Below are 16216 nucleotides of genomic sequence, written 5' to 3'. Positions count from 1 at the left end.
ACGAAAGACCGTTTCAGCTACCCAAAGGAAGAAAATCTGTGACCTAAGCCACTTAGGTTTCACTCTTGCGCTTAGTGACCTCTTTGGCATCTTTGGTTGAGAGCATCGTAATGCACTCCAACTTTTTTTTTAATAGTTTCATTAAGAATTTGGGATTTATCTTGTGTAATTTCTAATTTAGTTGCAGCAAATTTTTTTTTGGGGGGAGTGGGTAGAAAGAAGAGGCTGCCTTGCCAGGACTCTCATTTTTGCACTGTTATTCTGTACCACATTGTTTGCCTCTTTCACCATCTGTCACCATCTGCCTGGTTTGAATTTTGCTGCTGGAAATGGCCTTTTACTGACTGTACAAGAGCCTACATACATAGCCTCTTGTATTTACATGTTGCTAATGATTAAATTAAAACATCCCCCAAGCAAAATGAAAACCCATTCTGCTACCCAATCTTATGATTTCCTCAACAGAGATTTCCCAGATGTAGCACATTTTGATCCTCCTGTAATGCTGTGTCCAGGAACAAGAATTGATGTAGTAACTTTTTTTAATTTTATAATTCTTATCCCTTAGTTTTGTTAATTGTGTTCTATTTTGTTTTTTTTCTGCCTCCTATACAAGCAATGCAATGTTTCCGAGGGGTGGTTGACTTTGCTTCATACTTTGGAGCTTCATGAGTGCATAGAAAATTTAAATCAATATTCCCATTAATTTGCCTGCATCTCAAGCTGCGGACACTAACACATCTAGGTGTTCTGATTTAACCAATGAAGCTACAGTGCTAAGGACAGCTCCTTCCAAACTTGCAGTAACACAAAATTCAACCAGGACAAGCCAGCGCGTAAGAAATATAAGCACAAATAGAACTGAGTTCCCTGGGCTTTGTTGGCTGCATTACCAGGGCTCGATATGCCCACAAGCCGTAGTTTGAACATCCCTGCTGCACAATAAATACAGTGGCACCAACACTCTGTCCTTCGGAGATATCTCTGACCACTGAATACTGCCAGTAGAGAATATAAACAACTGCAAATCCTTTCTTCAGTGCCCCCATTTTGGAATCTGCCCATACTATGAGCTCATACATACAGGTCAGCAATGTGCATTTACCATTGCTTGCCTGTACACACCATCCTCTGATATCAGGAATATTCTGGCCAAACTGCCAAACATGATTTCATTCACTGCAGTCATCCATTGTCACCAAATCCATTCAGCAGTATGAGCAGAGTAGATTTGACATGTGAAGTGGGTTATATTACAGAACTTTGGAAGCAGTTCTGTAATATGCATGTGGTATAAAATGAGACTAGGAGGTACAGAAGAGTGCTGTGGTTTGGCCTTATTTGGTTCCCTACCCCTGAGGTAGAATTTGTCATGGAGACATTTCTGGGTGGCAAAATCACTGTTGCAGTTATGGGTGGTAGGGCATATGGCTCTTTATTAGTATGGTGTTTGAAGTCTTCCTTGTGGAGGATGTTCTGCAAATATTGACACACTTTCATGGGCCACTGCTCTAACTTCCAAAAGGTAGTGTTGGCTACCTAAAGGAAAGCAGAAAATATACATCTTCTAATTCAAAGTCATTTTTTGCACAGAAATTTGAATTATCCAGTAATTCGAATGAACTGACGTCAAGTAGAACGTACAACAGCAACAGAAATAGCATGCAAGTATCAACAAATACAGAAACCTGAAAGCCTGTAGTACCTCCTGGGATCCCCTTAGGGATTCCAGTTTGAAAATCCTTGCATATTAGAGTGAAAATTTTACAGCAGGTGTAGAATAAAATCTTCACTTCCGCCTCAGTCAACATGTGGCATTTTTACGAGGGGATATTATCCCTTGGTGGTGTCTATCTCACTGTAGCTAGAAACTCTCATTGAATAATCAAATTTGATTCGCAGCTCTGTTAGTTTGTTCTGTCCGATCCGTATTCAGTAGCTGTTGGCCATCCAGTCCTCCAGTCACCCAAGTAAATCTGGCACCAAATTTAATTCACGTGGAGTAAAAGCAAAAAGCTGGAAAGATTAGGATGAACTGGAAGTTATTGCTGAGTGAACTACAGCTGCCCTGGGGCCTTGTGTGAGACATGCTGTGTTGAAACTGCCTTGGTTTATAACAATCTCTTAGCCTTCACACTGAAAATGGAGACATTACTATTGGGCTGTTCACTTCCTTGCCACGGGGATGCCTTGTGCAATTGCAAATAAATTTTGTGCTGTCTCCACTACCCCTGTTTTGTGTTGGTTTATTGTGTCAGTTGGGACCTACCATGAGTAGCCCTGCTCGTGTCTAGGCTGCACAATTGGACATGACTCTCTTGGTTCTTACCTGCAGGTTAAAGTTTTATGGGATAAGCTTAAGCCTTGTTCCTTCCCCAGATGCCCAATAGCACAATAGAAATATTAAACATAAAACGAGAGGGAAGAAAAACTCAAGAGAATTTAAGGCATACTGATTGTACCTGGCACATGTTACTCCAGCCTATTACAGGAATGAACATGAAAACTGTGCACAATAATTCTTCTCTGAATATTTTAAATATTTACCCTTTAAAGTATGTCTACCAGCTGCCTTGTTAATGTTAACAAAGCATAAAATTGTGCTGTTCCAAGACTAGTATTATGGTCCATCTTTTATAAGTTGCCTTTTGGTTTTCTTCCTCCTGCTGGAGTCCAGTTCAGTGGGTGCAGGTAGCCCTCTGGCATCTTGCACAAATGGCCATTCTTTGTGTGTGTATTGCTAGTGAAGCTATTTGACCAAGGATACCGCCCCAACCTAGCTTTGTCTGATGTCCGCACTAGCACTCTTTCCATCATTGGATAGTGATCAGGAGCAGAATGTTCTCTGAGACTGTGGTGCATTATCCTTCCTTGTCTTCCTCGACTTCTCTGCAGCCCTTGCCCACACTATCCATCTCCAACACCTCGCCAGTGTTATCCAGCTTGGTGGAACTGCGCTTGATTAGTCCCACTCTCACCTCACCTATCATAGCCACAGCATCTCCTGCAATGGCTTTTCTTCCTGCCCCTGCACCATTATCTCTGGAGTCCCCCTAGGATCTATCCTTAGACCCCTCTTCTTCCTCATCTACATGCTGCCTCTTGGCAACATCATCTGCAGACATTGGGTCAGCTTCCTTCACCACTTCGTTCGACGACTCCACTGCATTTGTGCTTTCAAACTGCTTGTCCAGCATCCGGTCTTGGATGAGCCGCAATTTCCTCCAGCTAAATATTGGGAAGACCAAAGCCATCATCTTTGGCCCCAACCACAAACGTGGTACCCTAGCCACCAATTCCGACCCCATATCTTCTCCATCATAAAGACGGCCTACTTCCCCCACTGTAACAATGACCGCCTCCATCTCTACCTCAACTCATCTGCTGCTGAAACCCTCATTGTGCTTTTGTTACCTCCAGAATCGACTATTCCAATGTTCTCCTGACTGGCTTCCCACCTTCCACCCTCTGTAAATTTGAGCTCATCCAAAACTGCTGCCGGTATCCTATCCCGCACCGTTCACCATTCATTACTATCCTTGCTGACCTAAATTGGCTTACGGTCATTGTGTTATTTAAATCTCTTTATTGCTTTGCCCCTCCCTACCTCTATAACCTCCTCCAGCCCCACATCCTCCCACACCCCCTGCCCCCCAAAACTCTCCATTCCTCTGACTCTGGCTTCTTGTGTATCCCCCACTCCCTTTACCCCACTATCGATGGTCGTGCCTAGGCCCACGCTTTTGAATTCTTCCTGATCCCCTCTGCCTCTCCACTTTAAGATCCTCCCTTAAAAACCACCTCTTTAACCCATGTTTTAGTCACCTCTCCCAATCTCTCTTCCTTTGGCTTGGTGCCTGCTTTTTGCACCCCTGAAGTACTTTGAGATTTTTTGATATTAAAGGCGCTATATAAATGCAAGTTGTTGTTGAACTGTGGCTGATATTTTCTCCTCCCTACGTAAGCCCTGTTTGAACTTTTTGTTATGTACGGATTCTAGACTGATTATTAAACTATGAGAACTCTTCTTCTGGCCCTCTACTTCACTGCTTTCCTGCCAAGCACAAATGGTGAGGTGGTGTGAAAGTTCCATTGGTGTCCTGCCAGTCTTTTTTGGGCACAATGGAAATGAAAAATGCTGTCCTGTTGACACTAATTATGTGTGTCATTGCACTTCTGCCCAGCACTGTTTGTAAATTTAAAGGGGCACTGTTGCCTGGTTTTAAAAAGTACCTTCAGAGAACCATTTACTACGTTTTGCAAATTAAGGACTGTCGAATGACTTTGGGTGGTGTATTCCTATTGCTTATATAATTAGTTTAATATAAACTTACTTACAGAGCTTGGAATGGCATTTGAATTTTATAGTCATTTAAACAAGACTTTAAGCATTGAACTTCATTGTTGGAAAGTTAACCATTTCTCCAGGAGGGTTTAAAAGCCTACATAATGTACTCTGCATCAACGTGCATCATCATCCTCATTCTTCAGTGTGGGCAATTAAATTCAAAATTATTTTTGTAACAATTGTAAAAGGAAAAGCCCAACAAACTGAAGTTTAAATAATGCTTTGCCACAGTATTACAGGCTTCAATGTAAACCCAATGTGCTAGTTATTTTATACATTGGGTCACTTTGGCACAGGTCAAGTAATTCTAAAGTTCATTTCTGAAATTTTACTGTAAAATGAACTGAATTTTAACTTTCTTCCTCTTGACAGTTATAAACAAAAAGTGACAATGCTGTTGGACTAAGCGGGAAAAGGATTATAAATGTCTTTATTTTTGAAACTCTTAACCGTTTGTGGACTGTGAAATTGGAACAGATTACTTACTGACCTAGTAAAATAATGCATCATTTCTCTTTTCTCCTCCCCCCACCCACCCCAAACCAATGTCTCCCCTCCTCTTCTGATGATCCTAGATATGATAGCCCTGTAATATCTCTCTCTTAGTGGCCATTCTTCACACATGTGCCTTGGTGGTGAGTGTTGGTCGGTAAACCAACCACAGGGGACAATCCAGCCAAACCCACACCCACACCTTTTCCATCAGGGGTCACTAATTAGAAATTGGGCAATGGAGTCCTGTGTTTTTTTTTCTCCTCTCCCATGGCCCATGACAATGCTACACTGGTTTGTTAAAGTCCAACAATTTAACCACAGCTCTCATTTTTCTATGTCTAATTATCAAAGTTTATTGCCCTCCTTTTTTAGACATTATCGGAGCAGATGACCTTCCTGAATACACAGGCCCCAGGAATGAAGTCCGATCTTACCCATGGACTATAGATAACAAGTATTACACAGCTGGTGTTCAGCTATGTGTGGTGCCCAACAAATTCATACTGACAAAGGAGATTGCTGACTCAGTGGAGGCCTTCCTGATTTACTTTGACAGCACGATGGTAAGGAAAATCTGTTCCTTATTATATCTTTATTACCTCCGAGGATGCAGTTTTTCTCATGTCCTGAGTACTACACAGGGATCAGTGAGCAGCCTCCAACTGACTCCAAGCCAAATCAAAACTACTGAAATTGCAACTTCTTGATTCCCACTCCTCGACGCAAGTGAAATTTGCTCTAGTTTTCATTTGACTATATTCAGTAAAAATGTGGGGGATGTGAAGAAGAGTTTAATTGAACCCAAATTATGTACAACTCATTTCCACTAAACCACCCATGTTTAAGGGAAACTTAGATTTTGGACCACGGTTTGGGTTCTTGCCAAGTACTGTATTTAGAATATTGCTTACTTAACATGTACTGAGCACCAGTATTATGATCTGGGCTTGGCATTCGAATCCACATGGGCACAGTTAGTGAAGCTCCACTGTTTATACTGGTGAGCAGCTCCATTAAACACTGATGTTTTTCATAAAATCCACATCCGTTTGTGTGCACGTGTTATGATATTGTGCACATACGCTGTTTTTTTTCCATCTCTGTATGCCAATTTTCTTCTGACCTCTCCCAAAAGCATCGACCCCTTGCTAGCACATGGTTCCACAGGCATTGAGTGTTCACAAGTGCCTTACCCAACTAGCAATTTTTTGTATGTGAACCTAGATTGAGTGTCAGCAGGCATTTTGACTGGAGGGGCATAGGAGCTGTGTCCAATGCAGTCCTCACTGCTGTTCATACATGTACTTTCAGCAGGGGTCACTGGATAGTAGTCAGGAACATGAAACCTTGCTGGGTTTCCCTGCCTACTCCAGGAGCGCAAAGATAAATGATAGCACCCATACCGTTTCTCTGGCTGAGATTGGCTAACTCAGTAGATAGGATTCCTCAAACCTACCTGGCCTGACTCGCTGCCTCAATCAGGTGAGCCTGGCACTTTCCCTGTAACACCAGCTGCTGCTATGACCAAGACTGTAAGGATTTGAGTCATGAGTCTTGTTCCAGTTTATATTCTTCTTTGGTCCAAATCTATTTTTTGTATAACAAATATTCTTCCAGCTCTCCCTTCACCCCTGCCTGGTGGATCTGTTTGGTAATGGCAAATGAAGGCTGTTTCTTTGCTGCAGTAAAAGCAATCGGCCTTCATGTGCCTATCGAGAAGCACAGTGCTATAACTAGGATGACTGGAAAATTAAAATAATTTTAACCAATCTGACAGAGTACCAATCTATATCCACAACAGCTTGCAATTTCTGAGATTTTTTTGCCACAAACTTCTGCAGTTTTCTAATTGCCTTGAGCATTTATCTGAGAGGAAGTGACTTCCTTCGCCAAGGAAGGTGTTTGGAGCACTGATTAACTTACCTCTTCAGATGTGTTTGAGGGGTGGAATGTAGGTTTATTAACACAATGTCAATGTAGAAATTTGGCTGATATTTTTCAGTGTATAGCTTTGACCTTTTGACATTCTTTTTACCATTAAGTTCTATTTTTTTCCCTCAGAAGTCAGGCCTTGATGAGGTGTCGACGTGGCTTCCTCTGACTCAAGAATGGTCCCCTGAGGTTTTGATTCTGGTGTGTGACAGAGTTTCAGATAATGGTATTGTATTAAGTTGCTAAATTCTATATTCATTACAAACTTTGGCTTGTAAAGGGAACTAGATATTGCGTAACAACCAGCTCAACAAAACACGGGTTCTGTAGAACTGCCGCCATAGATTAGGAGTGTCCAAGCTTTTTGTCTCCATGGCCACTTAAGTATGTACCATTAATTCTTGGGAGCCCCATATAAAATTTAAATAAATGTTCCCATTCATTTGCTCATATCTCAAGCGTTGTATAGTTAGTAGATCTTGGTGTTCTGATTGAAGATTCATAAGAACAGCGCTTTCCAAACCTTCAAGCCCACAAAATTCAAACAGTACACATAAGTGAGTAAGAAATATAAGCACAAATAGGATTGAGTTACTTGGACTTTGTGTGCTCGATTGCTAGGGCTGAGGGGGAGTGGCACTGTGATAGATGATGTTTTTGGAGGATAAGTCTCTCTTTCTCTCAGGCCACCTGCGCACTGTGGCTGGACATGTAGGTACATTCCTCCTCGTCCTCTGCCTATAACACTAATATGCACAACAGCTCAAAGACGACATTGGTTGTAATTTCATTTCCCTCCCTATTGGAGGCACCAAGCCTCTGTGTAGCACATGACTATAAAGTCACAGCCTAAAGGAGGGCTTGGGGGGATTTTCAATGTTGCTGCTGGTGATTCCATTCGACGTGCACGTGCTGCATTACACTCCATCACCAAACTGCCCTGATGCAGTGCACTTTTAAAATCTTTTAGGAAGAAAGTGCACCTAACTTATTGTATTAGAAAAATGGGTGACACAGTCTCACAGGTTACATATGTTGAGCCCTCAATCTAGTTTGAAACCCTTTTGTTCACTAGCTGCAGCGCCCCAATATGCTGTAGCAGGAAGTTTTGAGAAGAATTGGTGACACAGCTATTGGCAAAATATTAAACTCCAAACTTCCTGAACAACTTACTGTGAGGAAAAACAGTACACTCGTATTCATAGAGAAAGAATTAAAGCAAGTGTATCTCTGACCACAGGAATCTACACATCCCTTTGGTAGAACATACTTTATCAACTGACTAGCTCTCTTTGAGTTTTCTTTAGAGGCTGCATAATGGTGAAAATGAATACCACAACAAAATGGAGCCCAGTCTTTTTCAATACAAGTTTTTTCCCTGACTCATTTTAGAAATTAGAAAGACAGTCTCGGGATCATGGGGCGGTGGTCAAGCATGGACTGTGGAAGTAATTGGTTGAGTGTGCCAAATGGAATTTTTTATTCCAAACTTTGCTCGATGAAGCCAGAGAGTTTCAGAAGAGATTGTGATTTTGTTGTGCATTTTTTGTCTTACCGAGGATCTGAGACTGTATCCAACATACTGGTAGTGTAAGAAGGCTCTTCAGCCCATCAACTCACTCTGGTCCTCATTTTGTTTTGAGGACCCAATCTGCCCATTGTTCATCTGTTATACACCAAATGCAGAATCCTCTACTCTTTGAATCAGAAATTAATTTTATTTTGTGTCATCTTGGCTCTGTTGATAGCATGCTTACCTTTAGTTTAGTAGGTTGGGAGTTCAAGACCTGAGTACATAATGTTTGGTTTTCATTGAAAAACAGAATCATGGATTATGATCCCCACAGTGCTGGTAAAAATGCTAGAGTCCCATTTGACTTAGTCATCATAAACCAGTGGCCCACATTATGCAAATAGCATTTCCATTGTATATTGTAGGCAAGGTCACAGGTTTTTGACATTCACAGAAAAGCAGGTGGAATTGCAGAATGCAATCCTGGAAACACCAATAAATATCCCGTATAACGAGATAGGGAAGGGCAAGGCCATGAAGGGATTCATACTCGAGGATGAGAATTTTAAATTGGAAGTGTTGCGGAACTGAGAACCAATGTAGGTCAGCGAGGACAGGGGTGATTGGTGAGCTGGACTTGGTGCAGGATAAAATACAGGCAGCAGAACTTTGGATGAGCTAAAGTCTACAGAGCGTAGAGGATAGGAGGCCAGCCAGGAGAGCATTGGAATAGTCGAGTCAGGCTCAGCTTTAGGCAATTTTTAAATATTTAAATTGAAAATCTAGACCACATTGAAAATTCATTGTTTGTGGATATTATTAGACTACAACCTTAGTGTGGTGTAGGCTCCCATCATTAATATCTTACAGATGGGAATTTAACACTACATCCAGTTCCTCTTGATCTAGCTGGGAGGGGAGAACCGTCTGAGCCTTGGACTTTTCAACAGGTTTGATTTAAGCTGGGCGAGACCAAAGCTTTTCTGACTTTCGCAACCTGCTCCAGCTTGGGCAGATTCTCCCTGCGGCTCCATCCAGTCGCTGAGCTAAGACCTGACACATATTGTCCAAATGAATGTCAACAGTGGAAGCTATAGTGCCTCAATCTGTTACCTTCAGGCTGGGAGTCCAGTGATCATCTGCCAGGAAATAAGAAGAAAAATTATTCTTTGAAATGAAGAAAAGTTTTGATTTAAATGAGTTGGTTCTGCTTAGTCAAGTTGGCTTGGGTTATCCGTTCTTCTTTTCTCTTCCAGGGGTGAGCAGGCAAACAGCACAGCAATGGTGCATTAAATATGGGTTTGAATTGGTGGAGCTCAATCCAGAAGAGTTGCCAGATGAAGAAGGTTTGTTTTGCATTTCCGAGCCATTATTATAGAGCTATGGTGAGCCAGGGAATTGTTCTCTTAAACTGAATACACAATGAAACATTTCCAATATTCAATCAATGGACTTAGCAAAGTTAAGAACTTCAGAAGAAAACTGCAGCTCCCCTGGATTATATTTTCTTTCTCTTTTTCTGCAAGCTCCTCCCTCCTTCCTTCCCTCCCTCCCTCCTGAAGGTGCTGATTTTTGTTGGGGTACAATTCCACTTGTGCCAGTAGCCCTCAAGTACCTTGCCCAAACAGCTAATTGATGTGTAAGCCTGAACGACATCAATGGGCATTTTGACCAGAGAGAACATCGTAAATGAGCCTGTTCCTGTCTTTGGCACTGGTGTGTGCTTCAAAGGTCAGTGACTAGTGATCAGAAACCCTAGCTAATCTCTCCCCATCTCCTCTTTCCTGGCCTAGGAGAGTTGAGACCATTTGTGGCAACGTAACTGGTTGAGACCAACTAATCATTTTTTTACCAAAAAAAAAAGTAACCCCCCTGCCCCAGATGGCAAAATTCTGCTGAACCTTTGAGAAGAGGTGTCAAATGTGCTCGGGGATGGAGAATTAGTGGATGAGCTGAAGTCACTGGTGTGAGGTTCGTCTCTGACCTAATTACTTATTAAGTGTTCAGCTTTTTAAAGATAAAATTGCAAGTCTTGTACCACTACAAATCTTACTGCAAGATTTGGTGCATCTTAAGCCTCCTAACATAGTACCATTGAAAATGCCGGAAAGCAGCCAACCTTCTTGCATGGGAAGTGCATGTGTGCATGGTGGAGGGCTGACAAGAAGGGGAACATAAGAGAGTAGATAGGTTAACTGGTTTTTAAAAAATTGTAGCACCATCAAGAAATTTAAATGATACATCAATACAAGGAAAGGTGGAACAATTTATGCCATCCACTCAGTGAAATTGTGTCAAAGTGCAGATCCCTGCTGTCTTTTTTTATATTCGTTCATGGGATGTGGGCGTTGCTGGCGAGGCCGGCATTTATTGCCCATCCCTAATTGCCCTTGAGAAGATGGTGGTGAGCCGCCTTCTTGAACCGCTGCAGTCCATGTGGTGAAGGTTCTCCCACAGTGCTGTTAGGAAGGGAGTTCCAGGATTTTGACTCAGTGCCGATGAAGGAACGGCGATTTATTTCCAAGTTGGGATGGTGTGTGAGTTGGAGGGGAACGTGCAGGTGGTGGTGTTCCCATGTGCCTGCAGCCCGTGTCCTTCGAGATGGTAGAGGTCGCGGGTTTGGGAGGTGCTGTCGATGAAGCTTGGCGAGTTGCTGCAGTGCATCCTGTGGATGGTACACTCTGCAGCCACAGTGCGCCGATGGTGAGGGGAGTGAATATTTAGGGTGTTTAGGATTGTTTATATAATATAGTGTCTTGCATTTGTGTGTAAGCTGATCTACCATTTTGTTGCATTAACTGCTGTCTGTCATTTTTAAAACTCTCGTTCTAGTGGATATTTTCAGTTGAATTATATTTTACCTATGTGCCCCATGTTCTGCATCAACAGTGTATCTTCAATAATGTGATTGTTAAATGTGACCTGTTGATTTCCATACAGATGACTTCCCAGAATCTACTGGTGTAAAGAGAATTATTCAAGCCTTGAATGCAAATGTGTGGTCAAATGTTGAGATGAAAACAGGTATGAAACCGAGAAGTTTTTTTTTAATGTATTGATAACCGTTCTTATTACTGTTGATAAATAGAACTCTTCATTCTGCATCAAACTCATCCGGTCCAGCACTCTACTCTGTCCCAATATCAGACTAGCATCAGTGTGACATTTTCCACTTTCCACTTCCTGCACCAGCCATCCTGTGGATCCCCTAGTGAGATTACCAATTATGTGCTCTGCACAAGGACCTGAATTGGGACTGCTCTTAAGATCCTTACAGCCAGCAGAGTTCATCCCAATCAGTCCCAACGGTGATATAGCAGGTCTAACCAACTGCAACATCCAATTCACCTATTTGAACAAGTCTCTATTTTGAGTAAATGAAAATCGATGATTTACTCTATACTGATACTTGATTGCTTGGACAGATTGAATTACATTCTAACAATAGTGTTACAGTCCAATCGTTCACAGGCAATTGCTTAAATATCCTTGATTTAGAGACAAAATATCCAAGTTTTGGCAACTTAGATATAACTGAAAATTTAGCGTTGTCTTCGCTTCATTATGTAAATAGGGATTAATGAAAGGATATGTCAGAAATTATTTCGTTCTGGCATTCCTGGCTTATTTGGTGCTCTATTGATTTTTGGCCAAGTGCCTACAATCACCACCAAATTGTAAATCTAGGCAGTCCCACGAGTAGCCAAAGAAACATTATAGATCTGTGCGGTCACTCCAGATAGTGTGTTATCCTTTGGCCACTGTAACCAAGGTCACCGGAAGTGTTGACCACCTGGCCTGACTCATAAGGAAAAAAGCGATGCCCTAAAGGTAGAATTTGATGACTGTGCATGTTTGAGCACTAATACGTGCTACAACCCTAGTTTTAGGAGGGTGGGAAATGCAGGTTCAATTGACCTCGTGTTCCTGATCTTGACCTTGCTGTTAAATTTCTGATCAGTGCTGCTGCTTGCTACATACTGGGGTAAGTAGGCTGAGAGAGCATTGTTGGGGTACTTTTACTTATGGCTTCAGCAACTAATGGATGTATTTTATTAAGCCTGGCAATTAACTAACAGTCGAATCCTAGAACCAACTGTTTGCCATTCCACACACCCTAATTATCCACTTAAATGTTGGTGCTCAACTTGAAGTAAAAATTAATTTTCCGTGTTGATATCTTTGCATAACTATAAAACCTACAACAGCTTTATCTTCCTAAATGAAATCTGCATGGATATTTTGTTAAGAAATGCTACTCGCACTAGTGTTTTTGTTTTGTGACCTGTTTGATTTTGAACGTATTTAGCCATGCATAGACAGAATAATGCTAATTCTGGTTAGTTTATCCGTCGAGTTTATGATCTGCAACTTATCACATTACAGGCATCTTTAATCTGTTTGTGAGTCTGTTTTCTTTCTCACTGATTTTTCTGTGTAATGTGGAATAGTAGAAGTGCTGCGGGAAGAATCTCTCCTTTAAAGTCGATTTTTTTTTTTCAAGTTGTTAAATTAAAGCACAGTGCTGACCTTATTTGTGTTTTCCGGTTTTCTCCTTTTCTGAAGATGCTGACTTATGCTAGCGTGTAGTTCCACCGGTGTCAACCTTCCAGTGTCGCATCCAGTAGATTCCCTACCTCTACACAGACCAGGGATTGAACCTGGGACCTTCCTGGTCTGTAAGACTGATTTTAATTAGAGCTGTTGTAATGCAAAGCGTTTTCTGTTCTGGGTGTCACGATATATTGGCACTCCTAGCAGATTGCCCATGTACTGGTGACAGGCCTGTGCTCATCATTTCCAGATCATTACCCAATCTTAAATATGATGATATAAGCAGAAGCCAAGTATCTTCTCCCCAAGAGTTGGGACCAACACAAGGGATGTCATCCCAGGCCACTTGACTGTATCTCCTGTCTGGTTGAAGAGTGGCATCAGCAGAGGCAGCCTGAGCACGATTCTCCATCCTATCCTCTCGACTGGGAGAGAATGTGGGGCAGAAAGGAAATCAGTTCTTTTAATTTTAGAATTTACCTAAATTTCCCAGGTCTAATTTCAGATCACCGTGGCTTATACTGACACAATTCAGCTTATTCACTTATTGACCATATGATCTGCAATATATAGTACCAGCTCATCTCCCCAAATGGATGCATATTTCATCCACATCAGGTTGAAATTGTGTTAACTGGAATGACATATCAAATCAGGTTTGAAAGTTTGTTTTGTTTTCACAATGAGCAGTCTTTGTCACATGATACCAACCTGCTAATGTTAAATGATCCCTTTTCTCATGCTGCCCAAATTTAGAATGGTGTTGAGTGCACCTCTGATTGCATTCCCAGTTCAAAAAGCTGAAATTCAGCTTGTTAAGATGATATGAGTTTTTAGTAGCATTTTTTAAATGTGTGGAAAGTGATCATTTTTAAAATGATGAAAAGGTAGAAAGTCAAGAGACATCAGATATGTAGAGTTGAGTTGCATTCAACTCTGGACTGGATAGAAGTGCAATTAAATTCACCGCATCATCTGTGTTTAAGATGGCCATTTAGATATCTAAGCTAAGTGCTATCATCTCTACGCATCATTGCAAACAACTGCAGCAGAATTGTTTTTTCCATCCTCCTATTTGAACATAAGTGGTGATTTAAAGGTGGGTGGAAAGTGCAGGCAAACTGCTTTGTTGAAAGAATCAAAAACAGAAAATGCTGGAAACACACAGCAGGCCAGGCTGTATCAGTGGAGAGAACAGAACAGACCAGTCCACATTCTGACACGTATCCTATTTGACCTTAAATTTGTTGCTGAATGTAAAGTGTGAAAACGTTTTTAAATTCCAACCAAACAGGAGCACGCAACCTCTGGCTTAATGTTTTTGGCTTCTCCTCTAACAGATGAATTATATAATGGTCTCTATGACAACACACATTGTGTGTGACTTCATGTGTATATTTCCAAAGTTTTGATTTTATTTTATTGTACACAATGCAAGTAGGTGTCCATTAATGTTAGAAAATAACTGTGTTTGATACCCCGTAATTATGCAAAACAAAGGGAGTGTTCAATTTTAGAATCCCCCACTCCCAGTGTACTCTAGGTGGGGGACTTCAATGTCCATCACCAAGAGTGGCTCTGTAGCACCATTACTGACCGAGCTGGCCGAGTCCTGAAGGACATAGCTGCCAGACTGGGCCTGCGGCAGGTGGTGAGCGAACCAACATGAGGGAAAAACCTACTTGACCTCGTCCTCACCAATCTACCTGTCGCAGATGCATCTGTCCATGACAGGATTGGTAGGAGTGACCACCGCACAGTCCTCATGGAGGTGAAGTCCTGTCTTTGCACTGAGGAAACCATCCAACGTGTTGTGTGGCACTATCGCCGTGCTAAATGGGATAGATTCAGAACAGATCGAGCAGCTCAAAACTGGGCATCCATGAGGTGCTGTGAGCCATCAGCTGCAGCAGAATTGTATTCCAGCACAATCTGTAACCTCATGGCGTGGCATATTCCTCACTCAACCCTGGTCCAATGAGGAGTGTGGAAGAGCATGCCAGGAGCAGCATCAGGCGTACCTAAAAATGAGGTGCCAACCTGGTGAAGCTACAATTCAGGACCACATGCATGCTAAACAGCGGAAGCAACATGCTATAGACAGAGCTAAGCGATTCCACAACCAACGGATCAGATCAAAGCTCTGCAGTCCTGCCACATCCAGTTGTGAATGGTGGTGGACAGTTAAACAACTAACGGGAGGAGGCGGCTGTGTAAACATCCCCATCCTCAATGATGGCGGAGTCCAGCACGTGAGTGCAAAAGACAAGGCTGAAGCGTGGCAACCATCTTCAGCCAGAAGTGCCGAGTGGATGATCCATCTCCGCCTCCTCCTGATATCCCCACCATCACAGAAGCCAGTCTTCAGCCAATTCGATTCACTCCACGTGATATCAAGAAACGGCTGAGTGCACTGAATACAGCAAAGGCTATGGGCCCCGACAACATCCTGGCTGAAGTGCTGAAGACTTGCGCTCCAGAACTAGCCGCGTCTCTAGCCAAACTGATCCAGTACCCGACAATGTGGAAAATTGCCCAGGTATGTCCTGTCCACAAAAATCAGGACAAATGCAATCCGGCCAATTACCGCCCCATCAGCAAAGTGATGGACGGTGTCGTCGACTGCGCTATCAAGCGGCACTTATTCACCAATAACCTGCTCACCGATGCTCAGTTTGGGCTCTGCCAGGACCACTCGGCTCCAGACCTCATTACAGCCTTGGTCCAAACATGGACAAAAGAGCTGAGTTTCAGAGGTGAGGTGAGAGTGACTGCCCTTGACATCAAGGCAGCATTTGACTGAGTGTGGCACCAAGAAGCCCTAGTAAAATTGAAGTCATTGGGAATCGGGGAAAACTCTCCAGTGGCTAGAGCCATATCCAGCACAAAGGAAGATGGTAGTGGTTGTTGGAGGCCAATGATCTCAGCCCCAGGGCATTGCTGCAGGAGTTCCCCAAGGCAATGTCCTAGGCCCAACCATCTTCAGCAGCTGCTTCATCAGTGACCTTCCCTCCATCATAGGGTCAGAAATAGGGGTGTTCGCTGATGATTGCACAGTGTTCAGTTGCATTACCCCTCAGATAATGAAGCAGTCCATGTCCGCATGCAGCAAGACCTGGACAACATCCAGGCTTGGGCTGATGTCTGGCGCGAATGTCACTTGCCACTTAAGTGCCAGGCAATGACCATCTCCAACAAGAGAGTGTCTAAACACCTCCCCTTGACGTTCAACGGCATTACCATCGCCAAATCCCCCACCACCAACATCCTGGGGTCACCATTGACCAGAAACTTAACTGGACCAGCCACATAAACACTGTGGCTACAAGAGCAGGTCAAAGGCTGGGTATTCTGCGGCGAGTGACTCCCCTCCT

General features: G+C 42.7%; 1 protein-coding gene across 2 annotated transcripts in view; it reads left to right on the top strand.

Moving 5' to 3' along the window:
- aagab (alpha and gamma adaptin binding protein) overlaps window positions 1-16216 on the top strand; it is a 32717-nt gene that overhangs the window by 9349 nt on the left and 7152 nt on the right. For both annotated transcript variants that reach the window (XM_067971339.1, XM_067971338.1), the window contains exons 2-5: window positions 5216-5406; window positions 6905-7001; window positions 9545-9634; window positions 11229-11312. In XM_067971339.1, the coding sequence (XP_067827440.1) occupies window positions 5216-5406; window positions 6905-7001; window positions 9545-9634; window positions 11229-11312 (462 nt within the window). The remainder of the gene's footprint in view (window positions 1-5215; window positions 5407-6904; window positions 7002-9544; window positions 9635-11228; window positions 11313-16216) is intronic.

The sequence above is a fragment of the Heptranchias perlo genome, chromosome 34 (genome assembly GCF_035084215.1).
Source record: "Heptranchias perlo isolate sHepPer1 chromosome 34, sHepPer1.hap1, whole genome shotgun sequence".
NCBI classification, from domain to species: domain Eukaryota; kingdom Metazoa; phylum Chordata; class Chondrichthyes; order Hexanchiformes; family Hexanchidae; genus Heptranchias; species Heptranchias perlo.
This window is presented reverse-complemented; position numbering and strand designations above follow the sequence as displayed.